General features: G+C 42.3%; 1 protein-coding gene across 40 annotated transcripts in view; it reads left to right on the top strand.

Moving 5' to 3' along the window:
- LOC128017574 (receptor-type tyrosine-protein phosphatase delta) overlaps nt 1-17380 on the top strand; it is a 294348-nt gene that overhangs the window by 264339 nt on the left and 12629 nt on the right. For 16 of the 40 annotated variants that reach the window (XM_052602980.1, XM_052602992.1, XM_052602991.1 and 13 more), the window contains 8 exons: nt 2683-2697; nt 2861-2973; nt 6008-6049; nt 6480-6577; nt 10774-10897; nt 12572-12747; nt 13268-13387; nt 13551-13705. In XM_052602980.1, coding sequence (XP_052458940.1) covers nt 2683-2697; nt 2861-2973; nt 6008-6049; nt 6480-6577; nt 10774-10897; nt 12572-12747; nt 13268-13387; nt 13551-13705 — 843 coding nt within the window. The remainder of the gene's footprint in view (nt 1-2682; nt 2698-2860; nt 2974-6007; nt 6050-6479; nt 6578-10773; nt 10898-12571; nt 12748-13267; nt 13388-13550; nt 13706-17380) is intronic. The other 24 variants (XM_052603001.1, XM_052603014.1, XM_052603000.1 and 21 more) reach the window with 5 other exon arrangements.

The following is a 17380-nucleotide window of genomic DNA, read 5'->3' as shown; positions in this document are numbered from 1 at the left end:
CTCTTGATGAGCTTCAAGCATTAGTCACCTGAAATGGTCTTCCAACAGTCTTGAAGGAGTTCCCCGAGAGATGCTTAGCACTTGTTGGCCCTTTTACCTTCTGTCTGCGGTCCAGCTCACCCCTAAACCATCTGGATTGGGTTCAGGTCTGGTGACTGTGGAGGCCAGGTCATCTGGCGCAGCACCCCATCACTCTCCTTCTTGGTCAAATAGCCCTTGATGGCTTCAGTCTGACTCTACAATTTTCATAGTCATGAAAATAAAAAAAAACTCTTTGAATGAGAAGGTGTGCCCAAACTTTTGGTCTGTACTGTATATATATATATATATATATATATATATATATATATATATATATATATATATATATGGGATAGCTGCACCCATTAACCTTCCCATCTCCACCCCCTGGATCCCAGCTCAACCCCTTAACCTACCCATCTCCACCCCATGGATGCCAGCTTCTACACCTAAACCTACCTTTCTCCACCCCCTGGATCCCAGCTCCACCCCTTAACCTACCCATTTCCACCCCCTGGATCCCAGCTCCACCTCTTAAACTACCCATCTTCACCCCTTGTATCCCATCTCCATCCGTTAACCTACCCTTCTCCACCCCCTGGATCCCAGCTCAACCCCTTAACCTACCCATCTCCACCCCCTGGATGCCAGCTCCAACCCTTAACCTACCCATCTCCACCCCCTGGATCCCATCTCCACCCGTTAACCTACACTTCTCCACCCCCTGGATCCCAGCTCAACCCCTTAACCTGCCCATCTCCACCCCCTGGATGCCAGCTCCAAGTCTTAACCTACCCATCTCCACCCCCTGGATCCCAGCTCCTCCCCTTAACCTACCCCTCTTCACCCCCTGGATCCTATCTCCACCCGTTAACCTACCCATCTCCACCCCCTGGATGCCAGCTCCAAGCCTTAACCTACCCATCTTCACCCCCTGGATCCTATCTCCACCCGTTAACCTACCCTTCTCCACCCCCTGGAACCCAGCTCAACCTCTTAACCTACCCATCTTCACCCCCTGGATCCCAGCTTCACCCCTTAACCTACCCATTTCCACCCCCTGGTTCCCAGCTCCACCTCTTAAACTACCCATCTTCACCCCCTGTATCCCATCTCCATCCGTTAACCTACCCTTCTCCACCCCCTGGATCCCAGCTAAACCCCTTAACCTACCCATCTCCACCCCCTGGATGCCAGCTCCAACCCTTAACCTACCCATCTCCACCCCCTGGATCCCATCTCCACCCGTTAACCTACACTTCTCCACCCCCTGGATCCCAGCTTAACCCCTTAACCTGCCCATCTCCACCCCCTGGATGCCAGCTCCAAGCCTTAACCTACCGATCTCCACCCCCTGGATCCCAGCTCCTCCCCTTAACCTACCCCTCTTCACCCCCTGGATCCTATCTCCACCCGTTAACCTACCCATCGCCACCCCCTGGATGCCAGCTCCAAGCCTTAACCTACCCATCTTCACCCCCTGGATCCTATCTCCACCCGTTAACCTACCCTTCTCCACCCCCTGGAACCCAGCTCAACCTCTTAACCTACCCATCTTCACCCCCTGGATCCCAGCTTCACCCCTTAACCTACCCATTTCCACCCCCTGGTTCCCAGCTCCACCTCTTAAACTACCCATCTTCACCCCCTGTATCCCATCTCCATCCGTTAACCTACCCTTCTCCACCCCCTGGATCCCAGCTAAACCCCTTAACCTACCCATCTCCACCCCCTGGATGCCAGCTCCAACCCTTAACCTACCCATCTCCACCCCCTGGATCCCATCTCCACCCGTTAACCTACACTTCTCCACCCCCTGGATCCCAGCTTAACCCCTTAACCTGCCCATCTCCACCCCCTGGATGCCAGCTCCAAGCCTTAACCTACCCATCTCCACCCCCTGGATCCCAGCTCCTCCCCTTAACCTACCCCTCTTCACCCCCTGGATCCTATCTCCACCCGTTAACCTACCCTTCTCCACCCCCTGGAACCCAGCTCAACCCCTTAACCTACCCATCTCGACCCCCTGGATGCCAGCTCTAAGCCTTAACCTACCCATCTCCACCCCCTGGATCCCAGCTTCACCCCTTAACCTACCCATTTCCACCATCCATCAAATGGTTCCAATAACTCTTAGATATATTGTTGTTACAAAATGTAGTTATGTAATTCCTGTTACACATTAACAATGTCCCGTTATACATTTCTGCTTACACAAACCATCCTGAGGGTTGTTACATCTGTGTAGTTACAGAAATATAACCGCTGTTCATATTATGTACCAATGTGTACTTACACTGTGATTACATACTACGTAAACATTTAGGTACTACTAAGTACGTACACAGGCATTAGGAACCATATATATATATATATATATATATATATATATATATATATATATATATATATATATATATATATATATATATATATATATAAAAAATGACATGAGAAACTAGACTGTGAGATAGCCTTGTGTATGTTATGTCACACCAAATCTAGTTAGGATCAGACATGGTGGATGTGTTTTATTAGAACGAATCAGATGAAAACTAACAAATGCAATGTCGCTCTGAATATCAGCAGTTGTGATGAGGACATCTCTGTTTGTCCTTCATACTAACCCTCTGTTCTCCCCTCCTGTCGCTTCCACTGGAGCAGTCAACCAGACAGGTGAGAGCATGCAGAAGAGCTGTACCTGAGACACACGCAGTGGTCATGGCTCACAGAATGCCAGAACGTGTCACATTTGAATTTCCATCACAAGCATGTTTGCTTGACCTCCTGCCTGTCCAAACACAGTTTTGTCCTAAATTATACAATGTATTTCTTTTAGGAAAAGGGCGGAGTCAGAGGCCAGGAAAGGCAGTCTGCCCGGTGGTAAAGAAATGCCCTCCCATCACCCCACTGACCCCGTGGAGTTACGCCGTCTGAACTTCCAGACTCCCGGTAAGAGCTGCTGACCGCCATCCTCCTCATCTTCACCATCAAACACAAATCAGCCAACTCCTTGAGTTGTAATTTTTTTTTTTTATTCCAACTCGTTTTCAGTGAAGTGAAGATCCTAGGCTTAGAAATGATTGAATCGTGAGAAAGTCTTGAACAGTGTTTTCCAAACCAGGTACCCTAAACAGTGCATATTTTGGATGTCTCCTTTATTTGACACAATCAGTTCAGCTTTAAGGGTCTCTATTAACGAGCTGATGAGTTAAATCTGATATGTTTAATTAGAGAGAGGTACAGAATGTGCATTATTGGGGGAACTCTGGGCTCTGGATGGGGAAACACTGGTCTAGAACACACTAGCTATTTTGTAAAGCCTAGTGAGCTGTCTATAAGTATCCTCAAAATCCATGCATCAAGATTGTGTTCCTTGCAATTGTGGCCAAATAGTATGGCGGCATTACATTTAACTTTTAAATGGGCAATCCCATAATGCATTGCGAATGTGTCATCCATAAGCAAGACAAATGTTGATTACAAGGTCCATGAAATTGTGGATAAGTTGAAATCAGTTTTGTGGTGCTGCCTGTGTCAAGTCAGTGACTCAAGGATCAGTTACAGATGCTGCCTGAGTAGACAGCAAGTCATCTCACTAGATTTGGGAGCATGTCGGTGATTCATTGGCCAACTTGTAGATGCCTCGTGCAGAAACACAGTCATAAATGAGCCCATAGAAAGGTTTATTTGGAGGGTCTGCAAGCCATATGGAGCCATAGATACAGAGACGCACCTCTTGCATTGGAATTGCTCTGAATAATCACAGACGTATGGGACAGGTGGCTTCCGAACAGACGGAAGGGCAGGAAATCCCTCAGGATTCTGGTACTGCAGCTTCACAGCTGACCCAAGAACCCCTCGCAGCACAGTCATAACAGCTCAGTGAGTTTACCTGAAGAGCGAGGGCTGTGACAAACTGAAGCCAGCTGAAGAAGACTCTGGAGAGACATATTCAAGCCAGTGGCTCTCAAAACCTCTAATGTTGATTGTATATTCAGTTGGTGAATCGAGACACAAACACACACACACACACAAACATAAGCAGCCATTTCGTTTGAAAGCAGTGGAGTGTGAATGAGTTTTAGAGGAATGTGGGAATTGTCAAGCGGTGAACGGCTGCTCCCTCCTGACCTTGGTGAACAAGGTGAAGTGCACTCGGTTCTAGAGCGGCCAGCCATGAAGACCTATAGATCTATTTTCTGAGGGGCAGAACAGCAGTGACAACAGTTGCTCCATTAGTTTGTCAGATAAAAACCTGGGTGCCAGCGAGACCAGCTCTAAACACACTGAACCGGAGTCCATCTGTCTGTCTGTCAGAAACACCTGGACTGCAAGAGCAAGACAGATGGACTGGAGGAAAACTCTTCTTCTTTCTGATAAAAATGGATCAGATCAACATTCGCTACCAAGCTGTGATGGTGGCATAAACTTTTTAGCCTACACTTAAAAGTTGACTACTTGACTACTATTAGATGTTCAGACTAGTTCGTAAGACCCAGTGGCTGTGTTTATGCTACTGGCCATTGGTTTCCACTGTTTTGATGGCTTTAAATAGGTTTTAGGCACCACTCATGCTGGCGGACCCAAAAACATAACTCCCACACACCACAATTCATAGCCATTTACTCTGAGTAGTGGCATTTGTTTCCAACCAAAACCTTTCAAAGCTCTGTTGGTTATTGTAAATTCCGTTGGTGGATCAAGACACATTTAGGCTTCCTATTGTGTTTCAAATCAGTCAACCATGTCCAAAGAATTTGGGAAGTGTTCTGAGGTCAACACGACCAATGATCTTGATGAACACCCATTTACCTAACAGAATAAAAACTGCTTAAACCATGAGTCAAGACTAAATAGTACCCTATGTAGTGGTTTTGGGCGCTCATCGACAGGTCATTCTGGGAGACTAGCTAAAACAAGCCCTGTCAAACCACCTCAAGTGGGTTTTCTTTTTGAAGCTTTCATCAAGTGCCCAGTGTTGCATTCGAATGTGATTCTCATCCTTACACAGCAGTAACATTTGTTTTGATATTCATCTATGACGCGGACAGGCCAGGATTTGATATTCACATGTCAGAGAGATGTTCCATGCACTCAATCCTCTTTGTATCTCTTTATTAGCAGACTCAGGCTCCTCTTTTGCAAACAGCCTCTTAGAGAAGCTTTGCATCCTCCATTTTCCCTTCAGGCAGCGGAACGCAGCTCTCGACAGCTGAAGATCCCTCTCTTCATCGAGAACGGCCTCTGCATTAGCCCTCCTCTCTTCAAACCCTTGATGCCATCGTGCGGTCACTCCCCCCCTCCTCCCCATCTCAATTTTCATCTTGAGGGTGCTTGATGTCGCTCTGATGCGTTTCTCCGAATGGCAGTTTCATTGTCACCGCGGCTGGTAATGGGTCTTGAGAGGCGGTGGATGGCGGCTCTCTCCTGCTGCCTCCATTAGCTAATGCCCTCTTCTATCAGCCCAGAGATGAAAGAACCGCAGTTCAAGCATACAGCCTCTTTTTCTGTGGCACGCAGGCTGTTGTTATGCAAACCAGTTATCAGAGAGCAGCTTCTGCTTCTCGACTATTCAAAAGCATCCTCTGCAGTGCAAACACAAACTCTCTCACAGACATGTGCCTTATTTGCGAATTTGACTGCTGAAGCTCCTAGAGAACAGACAAACATGCACATGATAAACATGCACGCCATCTTCTCTGTCCTTGTAACGTTTATTTTGACATTTGAGTCTTTTTCTTTCTTCCAAATGTGTTATCCTCATCTCAGCATGTTGGTCGTACGTTAGCCATTAGCATGTGTGAATTTGTTTTTTACTAACAAATAAATTTAGAGATTGTGTAGCATTATTTGCGACTTTCGACTGTCATTTCAGTCTGTGTTTCTGCTGCCTCTTTTTTAGTCCCGATAGCAATCGATCACCACATTTGCTTGTTTTAACGTCAGCTAGTATGATTTATCCCCGTCCCCTTTTCCTTTGCAGGTTCAGCCACATCGGTTTACCCCAGTAACCTCCATTTGTCAAGTTAGTTGTTCTTGTTTCTACATATGCCACTGTGTCTGTTCATTTCCTTCACTTCCTCTCTGGACTGCGTTCATCTCCTCACGCCGCTTTGCCTCACGCCAGCGCAGGAGGCGGGGTTTGATATGTTGCATCCTTTAGATTCATCGCCAGCTCAATCTTTAATATCCAGCCCCTAGTGTTCTACTCTGTTCCATCTTTCCACCATGTTTCTCGCCATGTTAACGCTTGCGGACGAATAACATTCTTCTCTTCATTAGGAATGCTCTGTGCGGCCTCTGTGTCCATTCTCTTCAAGCATGTGGCTGCTTCGTTCAATCATACAGGCCAAACAAACCTCACATCCTCCATCCTCTATAATGCCCATCTCTCGATGTAGGCTCTGGTGTGTCAGCACTAACATCTGGACTCTTTGTCTGTCCTCTGTCTGCAGGGATGGCCAGTCACCCTCCCATCCCAGTCATGGAGCTGGCTGATCACATCGAATGCCTGAAAGCAAATGATAACTTGAAGTTTTCACAGGAATATGAGGTAATGCTCAACCATTTTGTTTCTTTCTGCATGAAAAATGCTGGTTTTGTTCTCTACATTTCTGACTCTGATCCATGGTCAAAGAGAAATATTTGAAAGTGCCCTGAGATATTTCTGCTACTTCTGCTGTTATAGCAAAGCTGATCATTTTCAAACTAGGAATGGCTATATATTAAAATAATAATAATTATTATTATTATAATTATTGGTATTATTACTATACAGCATTTACACACATTTACTTTTTGGATTAACAATTAATTTACATAATGTCTTCTAGACATTTGATCACGGTTTTCTATTACTTACGCTTTCTACCAACTTTCTCCTCGGATTCTTAAAAAAATAAACACTGTTGTTAAAAGAATACAATGAGTAACATGATGCTAGGTTACATTTTTATTTTGTTTAGTTTATTTGAAGCTATTTAAAGCCATTCTGTGCCCCTCTTGGATGTATGCAACAACAAAAAACAACAAACCCAAAGATGCTTAATAAACATTGCTTATAATGGACATGGCAACCCTTCGAGATCACGCTATGCCCAGCAGCCTTACATACATAAACAAGATAGCTCGGTTGATGATGATTAAAACTGCTGAACATAATTCTTTGGTCGCTGTAATATTACTAATATGTCAGAATATAGAATATTTTGATTTTTGAGAGTGCATCTGCAACAGAACTGGTGTGTGTCTCCAAACAACTGGTGTTTCGCTACTGAGCGAATCTGCAACTTTAAATGATTCAGAGAATCGGTATTGATTAATAACCCAATCATATACAGTGTTGGCAGAGATGCTTTACTTAGTAACGTGTTACTGTGATTTGATTACTTTTTAGTAACGGAGTAATCTAGCCCATTATAATTTTCAAAATAGTAATTAGAGTACAGTTACAAGCCGAGGTCTCTATATGTTACTAACGTGTTACATTGCAGACAGAATGCAGTGTTTTATAATCTAGAGATAGTAAAAGGATGTAGAACACGCACTGACGAGTCAAGAGCATTCAGTGGATTAGAGACTTCTCTCGCGAGATCCGACGCAACAAAGAACAGCGCAGGACTGAGACTCGTGTGTGTGTGTGTGTGTGTGTGTGTGTGTGTGTGTGTGTGTGTGTGTGTGTGTGTGTGCGGGATTCAACAGAATAACATGATTCACGGGACTCCAGTAAAACAAACAGAAATATCTAAATGATTCATTTATTGCACAAAAGCAAAATGAACTAATATATAATATATACGAATAGCAGAGTTTCTATATAGCCTATAACACGTGTTTGCAGCGTTGAGCAATGCAGTGCTGACATTTGCGAGTTCACGTTTCCTCTCATTATAACACACGGATTGTAGACATTATGAAATATGAATTATGCAAATATTTAGTGTGTTATAACAGAGATTTGTGATATTGCGATGAACTGAGATGTCTTTTAGAGATTATAAATTCAGCGCTATTTACTTGCATTCTGCCAAACCATATAAACCCTGCACGAGCAGCCGCTTGCTTTAGTTACAAATAACAGTGTTCTGTCAGTAGTGATGCTTTAATAACAAATAGTTATCGGAAGCATGCATATGCTGGGATTTCGCAAATTTCATAGAGAAAAAAAGTAATGTAACTAGTAATGTAACTAATTAATAATTACTTTTGAAATAAAGTAATCAGAACAGTACTGTGATTACTTTTAAAAGGAGTAGTCAGTAATTTGATTACATTTCCAGAGTTTTCTGTGGGGAAGAAAACGTTTATCACGCAATTCAGCTCATATGGGATTATCTGCTTGCATGTACACACAATATATCTGTAAAATTTTCTATAGTAAGCTGCATTTCCTTTAGGGGAGGAAAATGTCTCTGGGCTTACCTGCTTTCATGTACAATTTATTAATAAAATGTTTACCGAATTCGCTTAAATCAAATTTAGCAGGTTATATTCATATTCTGGGCTACTCTGCTCGTTTGTATGCTTTATTAATTAGGTGTATACAAAATTTTCGCATCCAGTGTTGAAGTATGTCCCAATCCATGTCTTGATGAGCATGCACTCAAGTTCAAAGTTCAAAGTTCAAAACAAAACTCTATGAACCGCTCCATTGTGAACGTAAGGAGCTATATGAACCACTACAAGCTGTAACGTAAACAGGAAGTGTTTGTCCGAACTCAACTGCTTTTGCGAGAGAACACAAATATTTTTTGTGAGAGAATGCACAAAATCTGATTTTTTTCCCCCTCCCATCCCAACATTTTTCACTCACAGCCATTTTTTTCCACCACCATGTTCTTTTAGTGGCTCTGTAGGTTTTCAATTTGAATTCTAAAGATTTAAAGCGCGACACATGAATGTTTCTCAGCAGTATTACTCATAAACCTGTGCAGAAGCGATTCCGCAGTCATTCGACGGGTCTGTGATCTTATCAGTCGTGCTCACGATGAAATCTCATCGGCTGTCAGCTACTGCGCCGGTGTAGGAAAGGTCAGGCCGGATGTTTCTCGATGGAATCTCCTTATCTCCGCTGATGAGATCGCAGGGCCCAACCATGAGTCCGTTCGCTGATGTCAGTGCTCCTGTGATGGACTGTTTTTGGGCCATGTAGATCCTGAGCATGAGGTCAGACGTGGAGCTCGGCCAAAGCTCCTGCCAGAGCTGAGCTCAAACACACGGTATTGTCATCCCAGGACGCTTTTGCATGGGCACAGAAAGTCATTTTAGCAGCACAATGAACAGACGAGTTCACGAGCCATGTTCCAGCAGATTTGGGCAGAATGATGCGGCTTAACTGGAGATTTGTCATCTTTAGCGAAGCTTTATGGCGCGGCGCGGCGACTCGCCCTGACAGAAAAATACCACCGCTGTCAATTTCACACCCCTTCATATGGAGGCCTGCTCGCTTATTGTAGAGTTACGCTTTACAGCTAAAACAGCAGCGTCTCCTCGCCTCTCTCAGCTCTACGTGTCGAATGTGAAATATCTGCTTCGGCTGTTGACAGTCTCACAGCATTTATCGTTTTGTTATTTCTGAGCATAATTTATCCAAGTGGGGCTGCGATGTGTTTGCAGTCGCCTGCTTTCGTTTGAAAGGGCACATCAGTGGACAAAAGCGCCGTTTGAAAGGGAGCACATCTCTGCGTGATCCTTCAGAATCTATTCAAAGCATGAAGACATTACTTTCCCCTATTCGCTTACGGGACCAATTTTCATTCATTCAACGCTCCTCTGAAAACTGTAATTTGAAATTTGTCAACGCAGAGAGCTGGGCTCGCAGGCAGATGCGTATCATCTTTTCATTTTCAAAAGACACTGCGGAGACTGAATAATTTCATTATTAAAGTAAATGGGAAGAAATTGCAAGCGGCACATAAGACTGACGCTGAGGTCATATTGAGCACAAAAGCTCTTTCAGACCCACACCTGTTTTAAACAAGCTCAGCGCCGAACGCTTCAGTCGTCTGACTTCCTGAAGAATGCACAGGAATCTCACACTTCATTCATTCACTCCTTCATTCATTCAATGATCCCTTTATTTCTCTCACTCCATTTAATCTTTATTCATTAATTGATTCACTTTATTAATTTATTTCATATTTCCATTAGTTATTTCATGCTTTTGTTCAATTAAATTTTAAATTTCATTCATGCATTTCATTTGTATATTTATTCGTTACTTTGTCAATCCATGCATTTTTTTATTTTTTTTTTACATTTACATTACATTTATGAATTTTGCAGATGCTTCTATCCAAAGCAACTTACACTGCATTCAGGCTATTTTTTTTTTTTTTTTACCTAATGTGTTCCCTGGCAATTGAACACACAAGATATGGCAGATATTCATCATAACTATATAATCTCAAAAATTAACTAACTGAATATGTATTTGTGCATGAACCGATTCATCTTGTGATAGTGTGAACGTCAGGTCAGTATTTCTGTATTCCACGGCAGAAGTTGTTGATGCAGCATGTTTCCGCCCAGCAGCAGAGTTTATTTCTAACTGCTCTCGCTCAATGACGCGTTACAGTCGCGCTCTATTAATACAGACTGTGAATGCTGATCATAGCCACGCGGGTCGGGACGAGCCTTTCTATTTCAGATGGATATTACTGGCGAGACACTCAGAGTATGCTGAGTCCGAGCCAACAGTTAGCATACAGCTGTAAGATGAGCTGTGTATTCATTCTCATTTCTCCTCAGTCGATCGATCCCGGTCAGCAGTTCACCTGGGAGCACTCCAACCTGGAGGTCAACAAACCCAAGAACAGATACGCAAACGTCATCGCCTACGATCACTCCAGAGTCCTGCTGTCCGCCATCGATGGTACGCTCACCACTTCTCACCACTTAATTAAACAATTAAACATGTGCAAACATCCTTAAAACAATATATTGTGTAAAGTAGATATTATAGCCTGTTTCCAGAGAAATTCTAACATTTATTTATTTATTTGTTTGTTTGTTTATTAATTTATTAATGTAGTATATATAAATTATATATATATATATATATATATATATATATATATATATATATATATATATATATATATATATATATATATATATAATTTTTTGTTTGTTTGTTTGTTTGTTTACTGGACAACAAGAAAAATGCAGATTAAGAAAATTAAATTTAGCTTTGTCTGTGAAGGATACATGTAATCCTGTCTTGAAATACACCCTTATGTAGGAGGCTCACTAGTTTCTGGAACAGCGTCTCTCTCTCTCTCTCTCTCTCTCTCTCTCTCTCTCTCTCTCTCTCTCTCTCTCTCTCTCTCTCTCTCTCTCTCTCTCTCTCTCTCTCTCCCCCTCTCTCACACACACACACACACACACACACTCATGTTCAGTCCTAATTTCTTTGATATCTCTGTCTCATTTTGGCCTCTTTTGTCTATAACAGAACGAAAGAAAGGCAGGATTAATTGTCTTTCTATCCTGTCAGTCACAGAATGAAGGAGAAAATGAAAAACATGGAGTTTTAATTTATTCATAAATTCTTAGTAAAATAATTCACCTGGAGTGGAGACGGATGTAGAGAGCGGATGCGGGGGCGAGGGAGCGCTGGGATGAGTTTATCTCGCCGCTGCATGTGTGAGCTGAGTCCTGCAGCACTGACACGCTGTCAGACGTCTAACAGCACAAATCAAGCCAGATTTCTCACACGTCTTCACTTGCAGTTTCTTTCACAGAGAGGGAAATCACAGAATATATATACTGCATGAAATGAAGATTCAGGACCGTTTTGCAGAAAGCTCTCTGAATAATGAAGAATGAGAGTGTGTTCAGACCCTTGTCTGCCAAATATTATCATTTTAAATGATTTGATTTTGATATGAATGATGAGCAAAAATCATTATGACCAATCATTTTCATGTAGACGCAAACATTTTTGTTATGTTTGAGTGTTTTGTGCTTTTGATGTCCGAGCAAGACTTTACCTTAGTAAATATGCACTAATTTATATGAGCTAATATTTAAACTTTTCTCGACATTGGATGAGACTAAGTTCGAAATTCACACACACACACACACACACACACACACACACACACACACACACACTCACACACACACACTTCCCCCTTAAACCTCACTCCCACCCGGGTCACGGCACCAATGTAGCCCCTCGGGTCCTATTCACAGTAATAAAATGTAAAACAAATGTAAAAAAAAATAATTAGTTCATTTTAGTGCTGCTGAAGTGGAGAAACAAACTTTTTAAATTTAATTTGCAAGTAAAAACTACAAATGTTAATGGGTGAAGTGCAATAAAATAAAGACTTAAATATGTATTTTGGATGTTTTTATCTTTAGTTTGGTCAAAATAGACCAAAATCACAAAATTGACCAGTGCGTGAAAAAACACCCAGCACTGAGCTAGCAGAATACATTAACATCCAAATAGCAACATCTTAAAAATACTCAAATTCAACTGCGAGCTCAAACGGAGGTGTAGTGTCTGGTTCTCAGGGTGTTTTGTGTGTGTTGGCAGGGATTCCAGGCAGCGATTACATCAACTCAAACTACATCGATGGCTACCGGAAGCAGAACGCTTACATCGCCACTCAAGGTGCGCTCCCAGAGACCTTCGGTGATTTCTGGAGGATGATCTGGGAGCAGCGGAGCGCAAACATCGTCATGATGACCAAACTGGAGGAGAGATCCAGGGTACGACACGCTCTGACCTGTGGTTTGATTGGCTTTCGGCATGTTCTCACTAAACACAACACAAGACTCTGTCCACACAGCCAATCAGAAGAGTGTGTGGGCGGAGTCTCTCTGAAAGGACACTGCGTCTTGCAACAGAATGCATAAGTACATAAATTAGTGAAAAATAAACCTCTTTAACATTATTTGAAATACATAGTCACATACTACAGTCTTTGTCCCATGTTTGTGGCGTTTGGTAAGGAGACGCTGTCAGAATGAGTCCAGTTGGAGATGCATGTGGGTTTCCTGCGGTAACCTGGAGGCTTCATGTTTAGCATCTCTTTTATTGGTTTCACAATGCAGCCCACATCTATAATAGTAGAGACGTCCGGCTGTGATGTGATTGCGACAGAGCGCTGGAGATAGTAATTATAGCTTCTGTCACTCACTGCTGAGTTGAGAAATCCGCTTGTCAGCAGGAAATGGGAAAGGCAGCGCTCCTTCTCTGGCTTTATCCGTGTGTTTGTGTGTGTTTCAGGTGAAGTGTGACCAGTACTGGCCCAACAGAGGCACAGAGACGTACGGACTCATTCAGGTCACGCTGCTGGACACGGTGGAGCTGGCCACATACTGCGTCCGGACGCTTGCCCTCTACAAGGTACACCATCAGCTCGTCCACATTAACTCGCCCTCATGTCACGGTCAGCCATCGCTCTGTGGTAAAACAGCTGCATGCAGGTTTGACACAACATGAGGGTGAGTACATAATGATGTCTGGCTGGCTGTAGTATTTGAAGAGCATTTTTCACTCTTGCGTTCAGAACGGCTCCAGCGAGAAGCGAGAGGTGCGGCAGTTCCAGTTCACGGCGTGGCCGGATCACGGCGTTCCGGAGCATCCCACACCGTTCCTGGCCTTCCTGCGCAGGGTCAAGTCCTGCAACCCGCTGGACGCCGGACCCATGGTGGTGCACTGCAGGTCTGACGTATTTACATTTATATCATTAATAACACGTCTTAGAGAACAGAAAAGACTTCTTTCAGATCCATCTTTTCGCCTTTTGTTTGTTTAAGTTTAAAAATGTCCTTGTTTCTACCTGAAGAATGAATGTTATGTAAAATAGTTTAAGCAAATAGTGTACGTCCTGTGTACGTCTTTTGTTGATGGCAGGTGCTGTAATGATGTGTTGAGTGATTTTGTATTTATCGTTAGAGCCCTTATTAAAGAACTAATGTCATGATATAAGTAGAAAACTACAAAAAAATGTATAAATAAATAAATAATGGATTGATCCCAAGTATTAAAAACACTTTTATGAGATTTTGATGCATGGCAGAACATGAGGTACTCTTGCATTTATGAAAAAGACGGATACGAAACCATCTGTTAAATTCCCCTCTAAGCGAAAGCGGCACAAAAACATCCGAGAGAGAGGCATGCAAAAACAACAAGCCACGAGCTTCCATCGGAAAACTGCCAGAGAGAAAACAAGGATTAGTAAACCCTTAAAAATCACACATAGGGCAGTTAATTAGAGCTCCCAGGGGAGCGCTTGAAATTGAAAAATTCTTATTTCCCCTCTTCTGTCTGGCCGGCGTGTGCGCTGAATAAGGGAATTAATATCATTCATTGGGACAGAGACTTTGAATTCCTTTCGGCTCAGATCAGATAAAGGCTCGACAGCGAGACTTTAATCCATACGAAAACACCATCTCCATCTGACCATTAAAAAATTATTTCTTTCATTTTGCGGCGGGTGTCAGAAAGTTGACACATCCTTCGGCAAGAGCAGAGGAAGTTTTAAGCCGGTGGGGTCACGTGTGGGCAGGAGATTATATGTGTGCTGTTTGTCAGAAAAAACAAAAGCCGGCGGATGATGTGCTCCTCCTCCTGCGCTCGTGGGTAATTAACCTCGCTGGATTCACCTGCATTTATCGCTGTTAAACGGTTTGCCTGGTGCAGAAGGAAAATTGCATTCACACGATGCTGTCTGAAGATCTTCCAGATGCCATGCGATCGATGCTGATAGCGGCTGACCATGGGTGTGTTTGTGGCCATGTCGTCTGTAAAGAGGGCGTTCACCGCTGTCAGCTGTAACCCGCGGGTCACCGGCGAGGAGCACACAGTCAGCCGTCATCACAACAAAAGACAAAGTCCATCCAAGCACATGATTGGATGTCAGAGACGTCACTGGACGGACAGACAGGTCTTCTGAGTGTCTCATGAAACCTGTCAAGAACTCATCATCGTCATAAAATCAAAACAAAGAAACTGACTTTACATAAAGTAAATGAAGACTTGCTAGTAGCAGTGGTTGATTTGATTTAAGTTTTGTAGGCAGTTACAACATCTCCAAACGTTTCCACTATCACTGCCCCCTCATATTATTGTCCATTTAACACGTAAGCCAATTTGACACCCTAGACAAAATCCCTATTTGCGCTCCTCCAGATGATATATTATTTTCAGACACCAGTTTCTCGTCAGGTTTAAATTGGTTGTCATAGTAACAGCACTAATCTGTGGAGATTCAGCCCATTGTTAGCTCCATGAATCTGGATGCATTATTTGTAAATTGACTGTTAAGATAAATATTTAGCCATTTTTTTCAGCTTTAATATCATTGTGTTAGCACTGATGCCTGTATAGCCCTATGTAACAATCACTAGTACAAGAAGTTGCACATCATTCGCACATAAATCACACATTAATTAATTTTATTACATTTGGATTTGGATACATGTTTAGATATTATCAGCGGCTTCCTTTTTGTATTTATTCATTTTTTTTTTCTTTATTCAATTGTTTTGTTGTTGTTGCTTGTAACATTGATTTGAAGTGTCAGTTATTGCATATTTTTTTTCTGAACAGTGGCAGAAAAGTAATCAATGCAGCTTCTTAATCCTTTAAATAATGTGAAGCTCTGCCCTCTGTGAATGATGCTGCTCCCAATAAGTGCTGTTAGAAGTCATTTAATTGATTCTGCATTTCCACACCTCTTTAAGGATGCATCAAACTCCACAAAGTGCTTTAATAAAGGATGTATTGATCTTGTGAACTAGCTAATTGTACTATACCAATATTTTTTAATTGGCTGTCATAGTTTATATGGGAATATTACAGCACACTGATCCTTTAACAATTCATTAGCTCAAAAACGCACACCTTTTGCACAAATCTCGGAACGTGATTTATCAACTCTGCACTTTATTTACTGTACCAATATTTTAAATTGGAATTGAAAAAAAAAAAAGACTTGTCTTGCCAAAGCACTGACAGAGCCCATTGATCTAATGGTGTTGAGCGCTCCAAATACAAACTTTGCATGCAACAATCAGGCAGCAATCGACAGCGCTGTGATCCAGTGGCATACAGGCATCGTCAGATTGACAATACTCTAGCCCAATGATGTTGGGCAATCTAGTGAGGGCGGCAGTCATATTTCAGGATGACTGTGTCACTCTTTATTACAACCCTGTTAAAATGTTGCAGTGTAGTGCCAGAATGAGGCTCAGCGGTGTCCCTTCAGCTGGTAGTGCCCTAGACCAACACCGAACTCACCTAGAAACAGCCCTGGTGACAGCATCCCATCTTGAAACGCCAAACAATTACAGGAAAAAAAAAAGAGTAAATAGTTATGAACAAAAGTCATACCAAACAATTATTGCAAATAAAAATGGTAATTAAAACATTATAATTCAAGCATGTGACAGCATTCCCCAGTAAAAATGTGACAGCTCTGACATTTAAGAAAAATGCTTTTGTCCTGAAAACAATTCAAGCCTTCAGTTCAAACCGTTTAAAGGACAGACTTTACACAAAGAAGACGACCCCCATTTAAGAACACTAAAGTTTGAAAACATGATATATAAAGAAAGTATAATATTTAAATAATAATAATCAAAAATGCAAATTGAGATCCAAGATTTGATTAATTTCCATGACTTTCCCCGGTCTTGGAAAAAAAAAATATTCAGTTGATGAACAATGTGCAACACAAGTAATTAGTAAAACAGTCCTTTTTATTTAGATTGAACTCTACTGATCGTGGAAGCGAAGCACAGCATGACTTGGTTAGTACTTGGATGAGGCTTTGGTTTCCACCACGACCCAAACACAAAGACATGCAGCTCCACACAACATTGTCTGTAAATGTGAATGGATGGATTCATGATTGCTGCAGTGCATTGTGGGTTTGTTTTATTTTCTCCATTCGATGGATATTCGGTTCCTTGCCGCTGTCGCCTCTGGCTTGCTTAGTTGGGGTCACTTCATCTACAGCGATATCATTGACTTGATTGCAAATAAATGCACAGACACTATTTAACTGAACAGAGATGACATCACTGAATTCAATGATGAACTGCCTTTAACTATCATTTTGCATTATTGACACACTGTTCTCCTAATGAAAGTTGTTCAGTTGCTTTGACGCAATCTGTTTTGTTTAAAGCGCTATATGAATAAAGGTGACTTGACTTATCTCTGCATGTGATGTTGCTTTCTGGAGGGCCACGGTCCAGCAGAGTTTAGCTCAAACCCCAATTAAACACACCTGCACCAGCTAATCATGACCTTCAGACTCACTAGGAACTTTCAGCCTAAAAGAGTGAAATCATTTTGCTGTCTGAGCTCAAAATGGGTTTTTGGAGA

The sequence above is a fragment of the Carassius gibelio genome, chromosome A7, assembly GCF_023724105.1.
Source record: "Carassius gibelio isolate Cgi1373 ecotype wild population from Czech Republic chromosome A7, carGib1.2-hapl.c, whole genome shotgun sequence".
NCBI lineage: Eukaryota > Metazoa > Chordata > Actinopteri > Cypriniformes > Cyprinidae > Carassius > Carassius gibelio.
Note: the sequence above shows the minus strand (reverse complement) of the source record. Positions and strands in the feature narration are given on the sequence as shown.